This window comes from Microtus pennsylvanicus, chromosome 17 (assembly GCF_037038515.1).
Source record: "Microtus pennsylvanicus isolate mMicPen1 chromosome 17, mMicPen1.hap1, whole genome shotgun sequence".
NCBI classification, from domain to species: domain Eukaryota; kingdom Metazoa; phylum Chordata; class Mammalia; order Rodentia; family Cricetidae; genus Microtus; species Microtus pennsylvanicus.
The window spans coordinates 43,617,562-43,632,291 of NC_134595.1; the positions used below are offsets into that span (position 1 = coordinate 43,617,562).

A 14,730-nucleotide genomic window follows, 5' to 3' on the forward strand; every position below is an offset into this window, starting at 1 on the left:
GTTATATTTACACTAGTTTTTAAACTAGCAACCAAGCATGCATATTGTACATATTAGCAGTACAGGTATTGTGTGTTGTATCAACATACAAATGCATGCTTTACTACTTAGGTCAACAGAAATAGATCTATCTCCCAAATTATCTACCATTTCCAAATGGCCAAACATCCTTTATTCTTGCAACCATTTCAGACATACTGTGCACAGACACATCCTTAGTCGCCCTACTGTGCAGTGTTAAAGAGTCAAGTCAACTCCTACCTAACCATAACTTAGTACCCATCATCAACTTTTCTCATCACTTCTTCTCAAAGCTCTCTTCAGCCTCAATTTTCCATTGGTAACATATTTGTAAAATGATGACTGAACACAATTAATGTTTTCTACATAGTGACATAAAATGAGTCTCTGGATTTTATCCTTATGAAGCTATTTTGTTGGGCGTTGTCTCTTAATCCATTTCCAAATAGCTAACATGTTTATGAAATTTGGTCAAGACACTGTCATCCCCCAATAATTGTGATTTTTTTCTTGGAGAAGCATAAACATGCATGGGGAATTCCCTTTTATTTTTACTACTGTGAAATTGAGAAAGGAATTGTGATGTGGCTAAGAAAATAAGGAAAGAAATTACTTTCAGCAGGGTTTTCATAAGTATGGTGCCCAATACAGGCAGTGTTTTCAATGCCAACACATCAGCTGTTGGAGGTGGTGCACCGAAGAGCAAAATTCAATAACCTTTGGATACTAAAGTCCATCAACAAACACAATAGGTTTTACAGGACATTCTGATGGAGAGCAGCAAGGGTGGTGAGCTGCAGGAAGAGAGAATGGTCTGAGGAAGGGAAGTTTCTCTGCTAGGATCTGCTACCTCTTCACTGCCAGTGTGGAATCTGCTTCACAGGCTGACAGATGATCTTTAGGAGCTTCTTAACTGGATTTCCTCATCTAGATAATAGTAATCACAGGGACATTGTGAGTATAGAATGAAGAAGGCAAGGTACTGACACAGTAGTATTTGTCCCCATTGGGAAGCCTTGATACTGCAATTTTGTTTAGGACCTTGATCGTGAAAGAATGGATGGAAATATGACAATAATAAGAAACAACACATTTCACCTTCCCCCAGGGTACCTTTAATTATAAAATCTTGTTATTTTTCAGGCTTATGCTTAGCTGATTCCTTTAATTTAGTACACCTCTCCATGCCATTGACTGTAAGGCACAAATACCATCATTTTATTAAAAATGTTTTCAGTGGCTGTATGAAAACAGGTTGGTGTCTACTGTTTCAGAAACTTGGTGTTATATACAAGTCTCTACTAAATGTAGAACTCTATTTGAAAGCTATGATGGCATTTCCTTAACATTGCATCTGTGTCCCGAGTATTTGATAACTATTCCATGCTAGTTAGTGAGGCCATTTAAGTAAAGATAATTTATATCAATTTTATTTCTCATTTATTTGTTGTAAGGAGTGGCGGACTGCATCCCGCCACCCAGCTAGCTTATACCCAAAATAACCACATGGAAATTGTATTAATTAAATCACTGCCTGGTCCATTAGCTCTAGCCTCTTATTAGATGACTCTCACATCTTGATCAACCCATTTCTGTTAAATCTGTGTATCACGTAGTGTTTGTGGCTTACTGGCAAGATTCTAACCTACGTTTATCTCAGGCAGGAAATTCATGGCGGCTGCCTGACTCTGCTCTTCTTCCCAGAATTCTGTTCTGTCTACTCCACCTATCTAAGTTTCTCCCTATCAACTAGGCTAAGGCAGTTTCTTTAATAACCAATGAAAGCAACACAAATACAGAAGGACCTTCTACACCATTTATTTAATGTTGAATTGCTCCAAAATGTTTATTGCAGTGTAATTCTGTTTCAGTTTTCTAGGTTATGCATTTGGGAAAATTTAAAATGTATAATAAGAGAATTACTATTTTACAGTGTTGCTGTTTGCTATTTCACAAAAATATATTTATTTTAAGAAAGTACTTAATTTTACTTTCAGAAAGTACTTAATTTTACTTTCCAAAAACAAAACAAAACACAAAACAACAAAAAACTAGTGTGGTAAAAAGGTGAAATGATTCCTTAGTGAAAGGAAATAATTCTATGTTCCCTACAACCCTGCCAAAAATAATGTAAATGGAACTGACTAATTGTTATTACGTTCTGTATATGCCAAGTACATACATGTTATATGCTGTATTCTTGCATGATTTGGGGAATTACATACTAATTTATAATGCACACAGAAAGTTCAGAGATACATTGCTTCTCAATTTCACAAATAGAAATGTCCTAAGCAAGTAATTTAAATTTTCTTGTTTTACCATATATCATGTGCTCTTGGAGGGGAGGGAGTATAGTTAAAACTAGCGTTAGAAAAGACAATCTTTCCCTTTAAACAAAAGCCTGTAAATTTTAGATGTAAAGAAAACCTGTGAAGCATACTCATTGTCTCCCACATGGTTTGCAACTTGTAGCATTGTAATTTATTTAACTCAACTAATGCATCAGCATTGAGAGATTATAATCAGGGAAAGGCTGCCCTTTGTTCTGTTTTTTTTTAGCATTTTTCTTTCTTTTCTGCTTCCTATTTCTTTCTAAAAAAATGCACAGTAATTATGGTTAGTCAGGGAGTCTCTTCAGCCTTGTGTAGACAGCAGGTGTTTCTAGGGGGACTTTCTTTCTTTTGTATGACCTTGACAGGGTGTCAGGAGTACTGCTGTGGTATTTTGTAAACTGTCTCTCACATGAAGTTTAACTGATGCTTTTCTCAATTGCTTTGAGGGCTTGGAGGAGAGAGATGGAAGGCACGGGTGCCCAGGTTTATCGATGCAATGGTACATGCTAGCAATGGCATTCACAGATATTGAACACCCACAGACCATTGAATTTGCCAGATGCCTCGCCTGTTTTGGCTTCTATAGGAAAAGTATAACAAAATTCCACAAACGCAGTCATTTATACACAAAGTAAAGTATTTCTCACAGCTCTGAGGGTTGGAAGGATCAACACCAGGGTGCATCCATGGAACTTACTAGAAGTTCTCTCTGCTAGCTTGTGTCTGCTCATTTCTCATTGTGTCTAAAGGAGAAAGCTGTCTTGAGCCTCTTTGGTAAGTCCCACTCAGGAACTAACTTCTCCTACTTAAGTCCGTCAAGTTAAAGGTTAGGATTTCTTTTTCTTTTTTGGTTTTTCGAGACAGGGTTTCTCTGTGGCTTTGGAGACTGTCCTGGAACTAGCTCTGTAGACCTGGCTGGTCTCGAACTCACAGAGATCTGCCTGCCTCTGCCTCCAGAGTGCCGGTATTAAAGGCGTGCGCCACCACCGCCCCGCCAGGATTCCTTTTTTTTTTAAATTAATTTATTTATTAAAGATTTCTGTCTCCTCCCCGCCACCGCCTCCCATTTTCCTCCTTCTCCTCCAATCAAGTCCTCCTCCCTCATCAGCCCAAAGAGCAATCAGGGTTCCCTGCCCTGTGGGAAGTCCAAGGACCACTCACCTCCATCCAGGTCTAGTAAGGTGAGCATCCAAACTGCCTAGTCTCCCACAAAGCCAGTACGTGTAGTAGGATCAAAAACCCATTGCCATTGTTCTTGAGTTCTCAGTAGTCCTCATTGTCCGCTATGTTCATAAACAAAGGACATTGAGCCTATAATTAGTGACCCTAGAGAAGCTAAATATGGAGAACCCAAAGAAAAACATATAGGCGTCCTCCTGAATATTAACCTTCATCAGGTGATGAAAGGAGACAGAGACAGAGACCCACATTGGAGCACCGGACAGAAATCTCAAGGTCCAAATCAGGAGCAGAAGGGAAGGTTAGGATTTCAACAGAAGAATTTGGGTAGGGAACTAAGGTCGAGTACGGAGAACCAGATTTCTCCATGAGATGTGACCTCCAGCATCTCTCTCCATTGCACCATGACGCTGTTTCTGTGTGGCTCACACACAGAGGTGATCATTTCCATTTATCTCCATGATGGGAGAATTCACTGATTTCATTCCATGAATTTAATATACAAAGAATATCATTTCTATTGAGTCATGTTAATAAAAATATTGTTGCACCAAAGCTGTATATTTATAATTGAACAATTATAATTGAGCATAATTATAAAACAGCTGCTTTATAATTAGTTCTCTTAGTATGTAATTATCATCATATAATATATATATACTATTTTGTCTGTGTATATAACAAATATATTTGGATTGTATATAATAAACAAGGTCACTTAACTAAACTAGAAGAATGTTTTGGTGGGCTTATCTTAAATTAATTTTAACACTCTATCTCCAAAGCTGTTTCATCCATAGGGAGAAATGGAATGGTATTTTGATGCTGTCTTTTAACAGGATATAGATATTTTATGATTAAAGAAAACAAAATAAAAATTGGTTAATAGCTTTTAGATAGTATTTTTACATAGTTCATGAAAGTGATAAGTATCCAACTTGTGTCTCTAATACAACACAATTTTCCAACATCATTATCTCAGTGTAAAAAATAATGTTTAAAACCACTTGGGGGGAAAGATCTTAATATTTAAATGTCCATAGCAGTAGCACTGGGTTTTAATGTGAGAATTTAAACATGAGACTAAGCATGTCCTATTTAAATTATAAATATGAAAGAGATTTATCTTCCCACATAAACCATACTCTATAATACAGTCATTCATTTCGTCAGGTGATTGATAGCAAATTCCACATAAGAATATCCTATATATTAGGCTAAATATATGTGTAAATGTGTTTTACAAAGCAATCTTTAAAATGGCAAGTTTCCAGTCTTATAGAGTTGTATGATCTCCAACCACCTAGCTCTTTTTCATTGGACAGGAAATATTTTCCCTTGAGACTTCATGTACTGGACCATGGTAATAACTGTGTTTATTTTAAACAGCATTCTTTCAAGAAAGAAGTGGATTAAGTCATTAACCACTACAATGATGACTCAGCTATAAAATTAAAATTAGATAAGGATTTGTTTGAAATATTATCCAAAAGCCATAATGCTATATTTGGTGACTTCATTTGGTTTATTTTAATCTTTCCATCAGAGGGGATATTTGCTTAAACAATTAAATGTAGTCTTCCTTGTTTGGATTAGGGATGGGCTTATCTCATTGCTAACTTTCTGTGGCAAAGTCGGTTCAAAAAAATATCAATAGACACAATACTTACATATATTAGTGTGCATCTGTCTAGCAATATATGTATCATTGTATGTTCAACCTACATACTGATCTTTCTTTCTTAACTAACTTGATGAACTGTCTTCTCTAAGTTTTTTTTAAAAAAAACAATTAAGATTATTATCAGCATGTTTGTAGAGGGCAGTGATCTCATATGTTTGTTGGCATACCAAGAACTACAGTAAAAATAACTCAACAGAAGGATATTTGGGCATCCACCAACGCATAGCATGTACATCCAGAGTCACTTCAGCAGGTGGAATTATTCAACAAACATGTGGTACTCTATTCTGTTTAGAAACAAACCCAAGCATTCAAAACATATTTCAAAAATGAAAATGGTTCTTAGCGACTTTAAAATATATCACTGAAAAATAGTTTTTATATTTTAATGTAGATATATTGGGAACAAAACACAATAGAACCAATCTAAAAATTGGTAAATAGTTGGAAAATTGTTTACAAAATAAAGTTACTTTGTTTCTGTGTTGTGGTCTTTAAAAAAACATTTATTTATTTATTTATATTTATTTATTGTGTGTGAGACACTGTGGGGGAGATGGAGGAGGGGGAGCACAAACCAAAGATTATGGAGATCAGAGGACTGCTGATGGGAACTGGTTCTCTCCTACTGGGTGTGGTCCAGGGAATTAACGCAGGTCATCAGGCTTGAAAATAAACACCTTTCCTTGGCCTGCCGTGAAATTGACCCTACTGGGGTACTTGGGAAGTATTTATTTCCAAACTGTTACTAAATCTTGTCATGACATTTGCCAATTTAAGTGGGATGCTTATTTATAGCAACTGTGCTTTCATTTTTGCTTTGTTTGCCTTTAAACTTTTTCAAAAGTGGGTGTAGAAATAGCTGACAGTTTTCTTATCAGGTATAGCCCAGTGCAAAAGATACACTTTCATTCCATCTTTTTCTTCTGTATTCACTGTTTCTTTTTCGCTAGGTGGCATGCATGCAGTGGTTTCATGGAGACCATACAATGCTTGAGATGATTGAGAAAAAGCGTTGCTTGTGCAAAGAAATAAAGGCTAGACAGAAAACGGAAAAGGGCCTTTGCAAACAGGATAGCATGCCCATCCTGCCCAGCTGGAAGAAGAATGCGGGAACAAAGAAGTACAGCCCTCCACCCTATTCTAAACAGCAAACGGTATTCTGGGATACTGCCATATGAGTGTGTACGGGCATGAGCTCCACATTGCTTACTTAATACAAGGGAGGTTGACTTGGTCGTGTGAAATTAATTGTCACTTATATTCTCTGTTGATGTGGAATACCACAGGAATCTGCGGGTACTGTGGCAAGTCCAAGATAAAAATGTGTTTGTCCTTGCAATTAAGGCACACTCTCTTATGGTGGATTGTTTTGAATCCAGAAAATATTAAACTGTAAATATTTTGCTAGTTTATGGGTGACACCTGAAATATTCCTTATACATATTTAAGTTGGAGAAATAACAGAAAAGTTTACTAGATGATATAATTTGGTATTAACTGGTTTGTTATCTCTTTTATACGTAGCCCCTGGATGCCTTTTCTTATTAATTTTTTTGCATTTAGAATGTCTTTGTCCTCCTGCCCACATTTGGCTTCTGTGGAAGAGCTCACAGGTATATGTCCTATTTAAGCACATCATATGTGATCTGGTGCTAGCAATACAGAAGTTGAATATTACGTTTGTAAAGCTTGTCTGCTGCTTTCTATGTTTGTAGGGGATTGACGGGAAATGAACAAAAGTATGATATTAGTCTGCACATCCATGTTACCCTGGTGTGGACAATCTTTGCTACAGTGACTTCCTAAGGATTTGTTTCATATCCTGGTGTTTGCACTTAGTCAGACTACAGTGGAAGGCTGTAACATATATTGGGACATTCCTGCAGCAAACTTTCTTTCAGAAATTACTTTTAGGGGTGTGTGTCCTTGCAACATTGATCTGATTGGAGGAGACCAGGGTTCACTGTGACAATTGAAGGAACAAAAATAAACAAAACCTTAAGAGCTCAGCTGTTTTCAAGGAAATAGGAGCAGAGGCACGATAGACATGATACTTTTAAGTAACATTTCATGGGCATGATTCTCCCACAAGAAGTTGAAAATGAACATTCAGTATAGCAGTTTCCAAGTTTTAGTATACTCCACGCCAACCTTCCTCAAAATTTAAGTCTATTCATGGAAAAGTATTTCTTGCCAATCATTTTAAGCTAGTTATTACATTTCGGGGTCATAATCTTCTGTTCATAACTATCGCACCCATTCTTACTGATTATGACACCACGACCAAAGAGTTATGACCACTTTTTTATTTTATTTTGTTTTATGGAAGTAAAGAAAATGCAGGGGAGAAAGAATAGGGTGGACTCAACTTTATGCGGTAGTAAACTTTTAGTTAAGAAGTTTAATTTAAGAAAAATAGCATATATCTTTAAAAGTAACTTGTTAGTTGAAAATAAATATTGCCACAAATAAATAAAAAGGAAACTATCACATATATTTTGTATATTTAAATTAATATTTATGCTTCCTAAAATTGACAGTATGTGGTTCTTCATTAACAATCAATTTAGTATTATATTTCTGAGAGGAAAAAGTGTGTTTGAAGTTATTATCATAGCAGTTTTTCTTGTAAGGGTATTGACAGCAATAGCTCCATGCTGCTCAATAAAACCAAATATAACAGAAGTTAAGGAATTTTTGTAATCTATATTGATAAAAAAAAGTTCTAGTAATTCTTTATCAGTAAAAGTTCCTTGAAGAGAGTTTGAAATGTTATAACATAATTTTTTAATGTTTTATAATTAATGTATATTTTGAGGTCCAATTATAATCCTGAAAGAATAAGGAAAATGGTAAGAGGGAGCATGTGTTGTGTGAGTGTGTGTGTATGTGTGTATGTGAACAATCAGTGGGAAAACTGTATATATAAAATGCTTACTGAAATTGTAAGTTATGCTTGTATAAGTAAGAGGTGACAAAGGCAAAGTCACAAATATAGGATACCACAGAGAGATCTTAAATAGCTTAAATGGATGCTGTTGCTGTATTTTACCAGCTACGTAGACCTATAATTCAAGCCCAGCAATCAATACAGCACAGACATACGAGTGATGAAAATGTTTTAAGATAAAATCATAATTGAAATCAAGTGTGTTTTTGGCCCAAATTGTTATCTTGATTTAAGTTATTATGACCTCATATATTCAAGCCAATCAATCAAACACAAGGCACCATTTGTCAGAATCTCTGTGATCTTATCTTTTGGCTATTACAGTAAAGATGAGCCCTCTCTTGGCATTTAAGTGTAGGAAATATAATTCCAAGTGTGTTTTCACTGGCTGATCTTATACCTATCACTCTGAATTAGGTAGAAGGTAATTTTCAATGTTGGTCACTTGTCTGGAAGGAAACAGAGGTACTAAAATGGTTTAGTTGGACTCAACCTTTCATGGGTCTTCTGTTCATGCCAGGGCCACATGTCGCGTACTCCTTTCTCAAATCTGTTATTTTTGGAGGAGTTCGCTGTTTTAAACATTTGAACTTAGCCAATCATTTCCATTTATTTCTCAAAATCTCTTTCTACATGAGAAAGCGTTGGAATATCTGGAAAGATGGCTTCACTTGGATTTGACTACAGATCTGTCATCTGTGCCTATATAATAAATAATTGTCCACTGTGGCAATTAGCTATTCTACAGTCAACTTCATCTTTGTATAGGCTTTCTCTTCGTTGTGAGAAAAGAATCATTAGTAGCTAGAGAAAAGCATGCTGACTCTCTGGTGGCAATAAATCAGACACTTCACCTGGTCAGAAGATAATCTGCAGCCAGCACATGATGTCATGATAAAGCCCATATTTCTAGCAATGCCAAAGAACAAATCATACGAAGGCATGTTATCAGGCAAAGGGAACTCATACTCATGACAAATTGTCTTTTCACAGCAAATGTTGTAGAAACAGAATTTTATTGGCTGTCAGCAAGACAGCTTTATGTGCAAAATACTTCTTAGTAGAGAAGACATGAATTTCCTTAGAAATGATGGAAGGAAAGGGTAAAATACTGTGTTTTCCCCATCACAGAAGCCAGCACTATGTGAGAAATCACACTTTATAGAGACACTGCCAATATCTTCCTCTGCATGCTATTGAAGCAAGCTTGGGGTAAAAAGTGATTGAATTTTCAGCTACATAATAATTGAGAAAGAAAAACAAACACCAAGAGGTAAAGTGTGTTATTTTATAATGCATACACCTTTTGAATACAAAATAATTGTTTGGACATAAGATCGCTTTTCAAAATACTGACAGTTTCGAACCATTGACATGCAACAGGATTTTGTTCAAATGGTTCTAGAAAGCAGACCTATGTTACATATGTGTAGTCTTGTCTACACCCAGAATTAGGTTGGCTTCCTTTGAACAAGTTAAACAGAAAGTCAACACACTGGAACAGCCCCAGCTAGTTACTATTTCAATAAAGTCATCAGAAGAATGCTCCTATAGTTTATATCACTTACATGCTAAACTCAGTCAAGTTCCCATTGGAGATGTTATAAATTAATCATGTTTCCAGTTGAAATTAAGCCAAATATCCCTACAATTTATGGAGTATGTAATTTGTGGGAGTTGTAAGTCTTATTTGGAAAGGAATGTAGAAAGGATAGACCATGAGCTCCTCATGAATTATATCCCAAATTTAAAAGGAAATAAAGGAGAATTGACACATTCAATATATAGGGACACGTACAACACCTTCCTGGTTCGGAATAATAACTAGCTAATTGCATAATTTGAAAAATTCGTTAGTAATGCATCATTTCTTTAAAAGTTCACTGTATCATTTTATTAGACAGTTTCAGAGGCACTTGGAATTGAACATTGAAATAAATGTGGTTTTTGAAATTAGGGAACTCAATTATGCAATCATTAGTATTTTCAAAATAAAAAGCCAACTGGAGTATACATGATTTTACGTGTTTGGCAGCTTTTAAGTGGTTTTATGCAGCATTCTTGTTATTTTCTGGTCAAGTGTACAGTCAAAATAAAAGATTAAAATATACTAAATTTATGTCTAAGTATAGCATATGTGTATGTGTAAGTTTCTACTTGTACATTACAATATGTACTGCTAGCTGTGTAAATCAGTAAAAGATAACACTGTTTTATCATGTTACATGTAGACATTGTGGCTTGGGGTTTGGATGGTTTAAAGCCCTCTCATATTTGGGTCAATTCTATCGGAATAATAATCTGGAAAAATGTCTGGTAACATTTCCTTTTATTATTATGAAGCTTCAGACTTAAGGAAGAACATTTTAAAAACTATCACTGAATTTATCTCCAATAAAAGTATGAATATTCCTTCAAAGTTTTGCTCCCAAATATAACTGGGTTTGCCCACCCTACATGCATTTATATTTAAACATGTACACACTCAGAGACAGAATGCATACTGTATATAATATATATGACAATGTTTAGTATGCACTTCTTTTGTTTGGACTTCTTAACATTTATAGTGTAGCAATTTGTGTAAAGTGCACTGTGATTATAAGAAGAATCAAAGCACAGTACAGTCACACTTTTGTTATCTTGCACTAAAAGCGTGTTTACGTATTTAGCAATTGTATGTTTACTTTCTTGACTTTTCAAACATTTGAAACAAATCGCTATGAAAAATGATATAAACCAATCTGTTTTTTAGTGGATAATTACACTACATTTTTAAAAGACAGGGTTTTTAAAGAAAATCATTTAACATCCATTCCAACATTAAGAAGTTTACCATATCTAAAAATCTGAATGTCATATTGCATTTTTCATAACTCATTAGCAATGTCAGGTATGTGCCTGGATATTTGTGGAAATAAGCATTAGATAACAGATTTCTCTATTCATGTATTCCTAGGCATTTCTATATACATAATAATATAAACACTGATGTTTTAATGTCTCTTAATTTTGTACTTGATTTTTTTAGTAATATGTAATTATATATGTTCTTTGATACTACTGAAGTAACCAGATGTTGTTTGAAAACAAATTGATTTCTCTTTAGTGCATTGACAATATTTTATGATACTTTGTGCTTATTTATTTGTGCTCCCGTGTAATTACAATAAAAGCAATAGTTTAAATTAGATGGCTGTTGTTTCTCATAATTATCCACCAAGAAGCAAGATTAAAAAGGGCAATTGGGTTGTCTATAAGTTTAAAGCATTCTATACATATATTAGACTTTCATGGTGTCATTTAATAATTTACAGAATAAATGTTAATTATCAAAAGACTTAGAGAAAAGCATACCTTTTAACTTCTAGATTTGTTGGTGAGGCTGTATGAATTGTTGGACACTGAAACTGGTAAGTATTAAAGGCCTTAACTCTCTAATCATGTGACCCCTTATGCTGCTCTTACTTATGACTTAGGTTTTGTCTCATGATGATACATTACTTTGACATTTCATTTTATTCCAAACTTGACCTAAAACTAGTCAGATCTAACACTAGAGTATTAAAGAATAGAATCCAGAACCCTAAGCTCATGCTCTCAGATAAGATATTTATTGGGATGGTATTAAGTCATATTTTATTTTTTAGATCATTCTAGTAATAACCTAAATGAAATAATGAGTCCCTGTTTACTGTTGGCAGGATGCCAATAAAAACTACTTCTGAATATCTGAAACATGACTTTGGGGCTCATTGATCATATACAAATACGTAGTATTTTTTAATGCCTTCTTCATAAGCCACTTATCTAATAGCCAAAATTAATGTGAATTTAATTGATTATATTTTCAAAGTTACTCAGTAACAATTTCCACTGTTCATTTTTTTTTAAAAAAAGATTTATTCATTTTATCCATATGGACATTTGGTTTGCATGTATGTATGTGAAATATTTGTTTGCCTGATGCCCTTGGGTTAGAAGAGAACACTGGATCCTGTGGAACTGGAGTTGCTGATGGCTGTGAGAGGGGTCGTTTGCAAGAACAACAAGCACTCTTCAAGGCGGAGGCTTTCTTCACTTGCCCACCATCATTTCTTAAGAGGAACTAACTTATCGCTACTGTTTAGCTCAGCTCCTCCAGGTATTACAAAGCTCATTGCCTCTTGGTTTAACAAGAAATTACTAGTGACACCTTCATCTCATCACCAAAGCTCCAATCTACGTCCAGCTCAGTTGGTGATAAAAAATGAATTTATATTCCATATTTTAAATTAAAGATTGCTTTTATCATCCTAAGTTCTGTTAAATCTCTATTCTCTACTTTGTAAATTTAGACCTCAGAACAACTAAGTTAAGAGTAACAGGTGAGTTCCTATTAAACAAAATGCATTCTCTTATGGTTATTTGTAGTCAAGGCATATTTACTAATATGCAGGTATATTCACATACATGGGCATGTGACAGAACAGGTTAGAATAGGAGAATCTGAGAAAACTCTGTAGCCTCAAATTATATTGTATAGAGATATTATTCTCATACTGCTAGACAGAAAATCAAGACCCCTCTCTTATTTAGGAGTTCTATTACTATGGGGTATCTATATTTTATTACCAAGAGCAACTTAGGGAGAGAAGATTCTACCTCTCAGGTCACAACCCATTACTGAGGGAAGTCAATACAGCAACTCAGGGCAGAAACATAGAGGGATAAACTGAAGAAGAGAATATGGAGGATTGTTACTTACTAGTAACAGTTTTCCTCATGGCTTGCTCTATCTGCTTTCTTTATTTTTCTTTCTTTTTTGAAAATTATAATTTATTTTTTTTAAAAAACTATGTTTTCTCATTTTACATTCCCCAATCCATATCCACTCCCCCCCCTTCCACCTGTCCCCTCCACGTTCCTCCTCCCACTCCCCATCCACTCCTCAGAGAGGGTAAGGTTTCCCACGGGGAGTCAACAAAGTCTAGCACATTGCTTTGAAGCAGGACCAAGGCCCTCCCTCCTATATCTAGGCTAAGCAAGGGTTCAGAGGGAATGGGTACCAAAAAGTCAGAAGAAGCAGTAGGGATAAATGCTGGTCTCAGTGCCAGTGGCCCCACAATCTGTCCCAGTCCTACAAATGTCATCCACATTCAGAGGGCCTAGTTTGGTCTTATGCTGGTTCCCTTGTTGTCAGGCTGGAGTTGGAAGACTTCCATTAGTCCAGGTAAGTTGTGTTAGTGGGTTTTTCTTTCACTGTTTTGACCTCTTTGTTAGTATTCTCACTTCTCCTCTCTTCAGCTGGACTTTAGGAGCTCACCCCAATGCTTTGCTGTGGATCTCTGCATCTGTTTCCATCAGTGGCTGGATGTAGGTTCTATGATGACATTTAAGATAGTCATCAATCTGATTACAAGGCAAGGCCTGTTCAGGTACCCTCTCCACAACTGCTCATTCCTACATAGCTCAAGACTACCTGTCCAGAGGTGGCACCACGTACAATAGACTGAGATACACCAGATCAATCACTAATTGAGAAAATGTAGAGCTCAATAAAAACCAATGAATTAAAAAAAGAAAGAAAATATCAAAAGACAAGTTAACTACTTCTTACTCCAAGGAAGAAGCAGGGTACACACACAACCAAATCAAAGCAAATTCAAAATCCAACAGAGTAATTTCAGTGCCATAGTTCTGAGATCCACTTATAATCCTCAATTGCAAGGCATTTAGACCATTCCACTTTACATTTTGGCTGTCCTTTGTGGTTATATCATGGTTCTGTCATATCCCAAATGTTGGTGTCTTGCTGTAACTGACCTGAACCTTTCTCAGGCCTCATGGATTCTCACAGTGCCAAGCCTCAACCGCTCTGCATAACCACTGCATGCCCAGGTAGCCAGGAGCACCTGGCTGACTCTTAAATATTACCAAGCTCAGCTGCCATCACAAGGTATAGCCTTCACCCTTTGGATCACAGCTTATGTGAGCTGACCCTAGGGAAACACTTCAATGCTACTGCTCTCTCTTTAATCAGTTAATTCTTTAGCCCCAGAAGACCAGAACCACAGATTCTTTGTTAAAAATATTTAATGGCACCAATAGAATCAATAAGGGACTTTAAAAATGCCTCTGAAACTTCAGAAGCCAGGCTTTCATTGTGTGCACTTCTATCAGCATTATCTTCTAAGTTCCTATAATAATAAAAAGACAAGTTCTCCTGAATAAGTTGGGAGTGTGGGGATCATGGGAGAGGGTAGAAGGGGAAAGAGACAAAGGGAGGTGAGTAGACAAAAATATATAGCTCAATAAAAACCATAAAATATTAAAAGATCATTCAACTCTGTACACTCATTGGAATTTCTAGATCTAAGTTGCAAAGTCTTTCCATAATATACCCCTCAAAATGGCCAGGCCTGTCCTACTAATACTCTAATTATGGTAACAATTTCTTAGTTAAGGTTTCTATTTCTTTCATAAAGGCCATGACCAAAAGTTTACAGATCTCAGGTCACACTTAAACCCTGATGGATGTCAGAGTAAGAACTCAGAGTAGAAACCTGAATGCAAGA

At 35.7% G+C, this 14,730-nt stretch overlaps 1 protein-coding gene across 2 annotated transcripts in view; it reads left to right on the top strand.

The window, feature by feature from the left end:
* Nyap2 (neuronal tyrosine-phosphorylated phosphoinositide-3-kinase adaptor 2) overlaps positions 1 to 11,366 on the top strand; it is a 241,210-nt gene extending 229,844 nt beyond the window's left edge. For both annotated transcript variants that reach the window (XM_075951508.1, XM_075951509.1), the window contains exon 8: positions 6,174 to 11,366. In XM_075951508.1, the coding sequence (XP_075807623.1) occupies positions 6,174 to 6,401 (228 nt within the window). In that variant the 3' untranslated portion in view covers positions 6,402 to 11,366. The remainder of the gene's footprint in view (positions 1 to 6,173) is intronic.
* Positions 11,367 to 14,730: the final 3,364 nt, after the last annotated feature.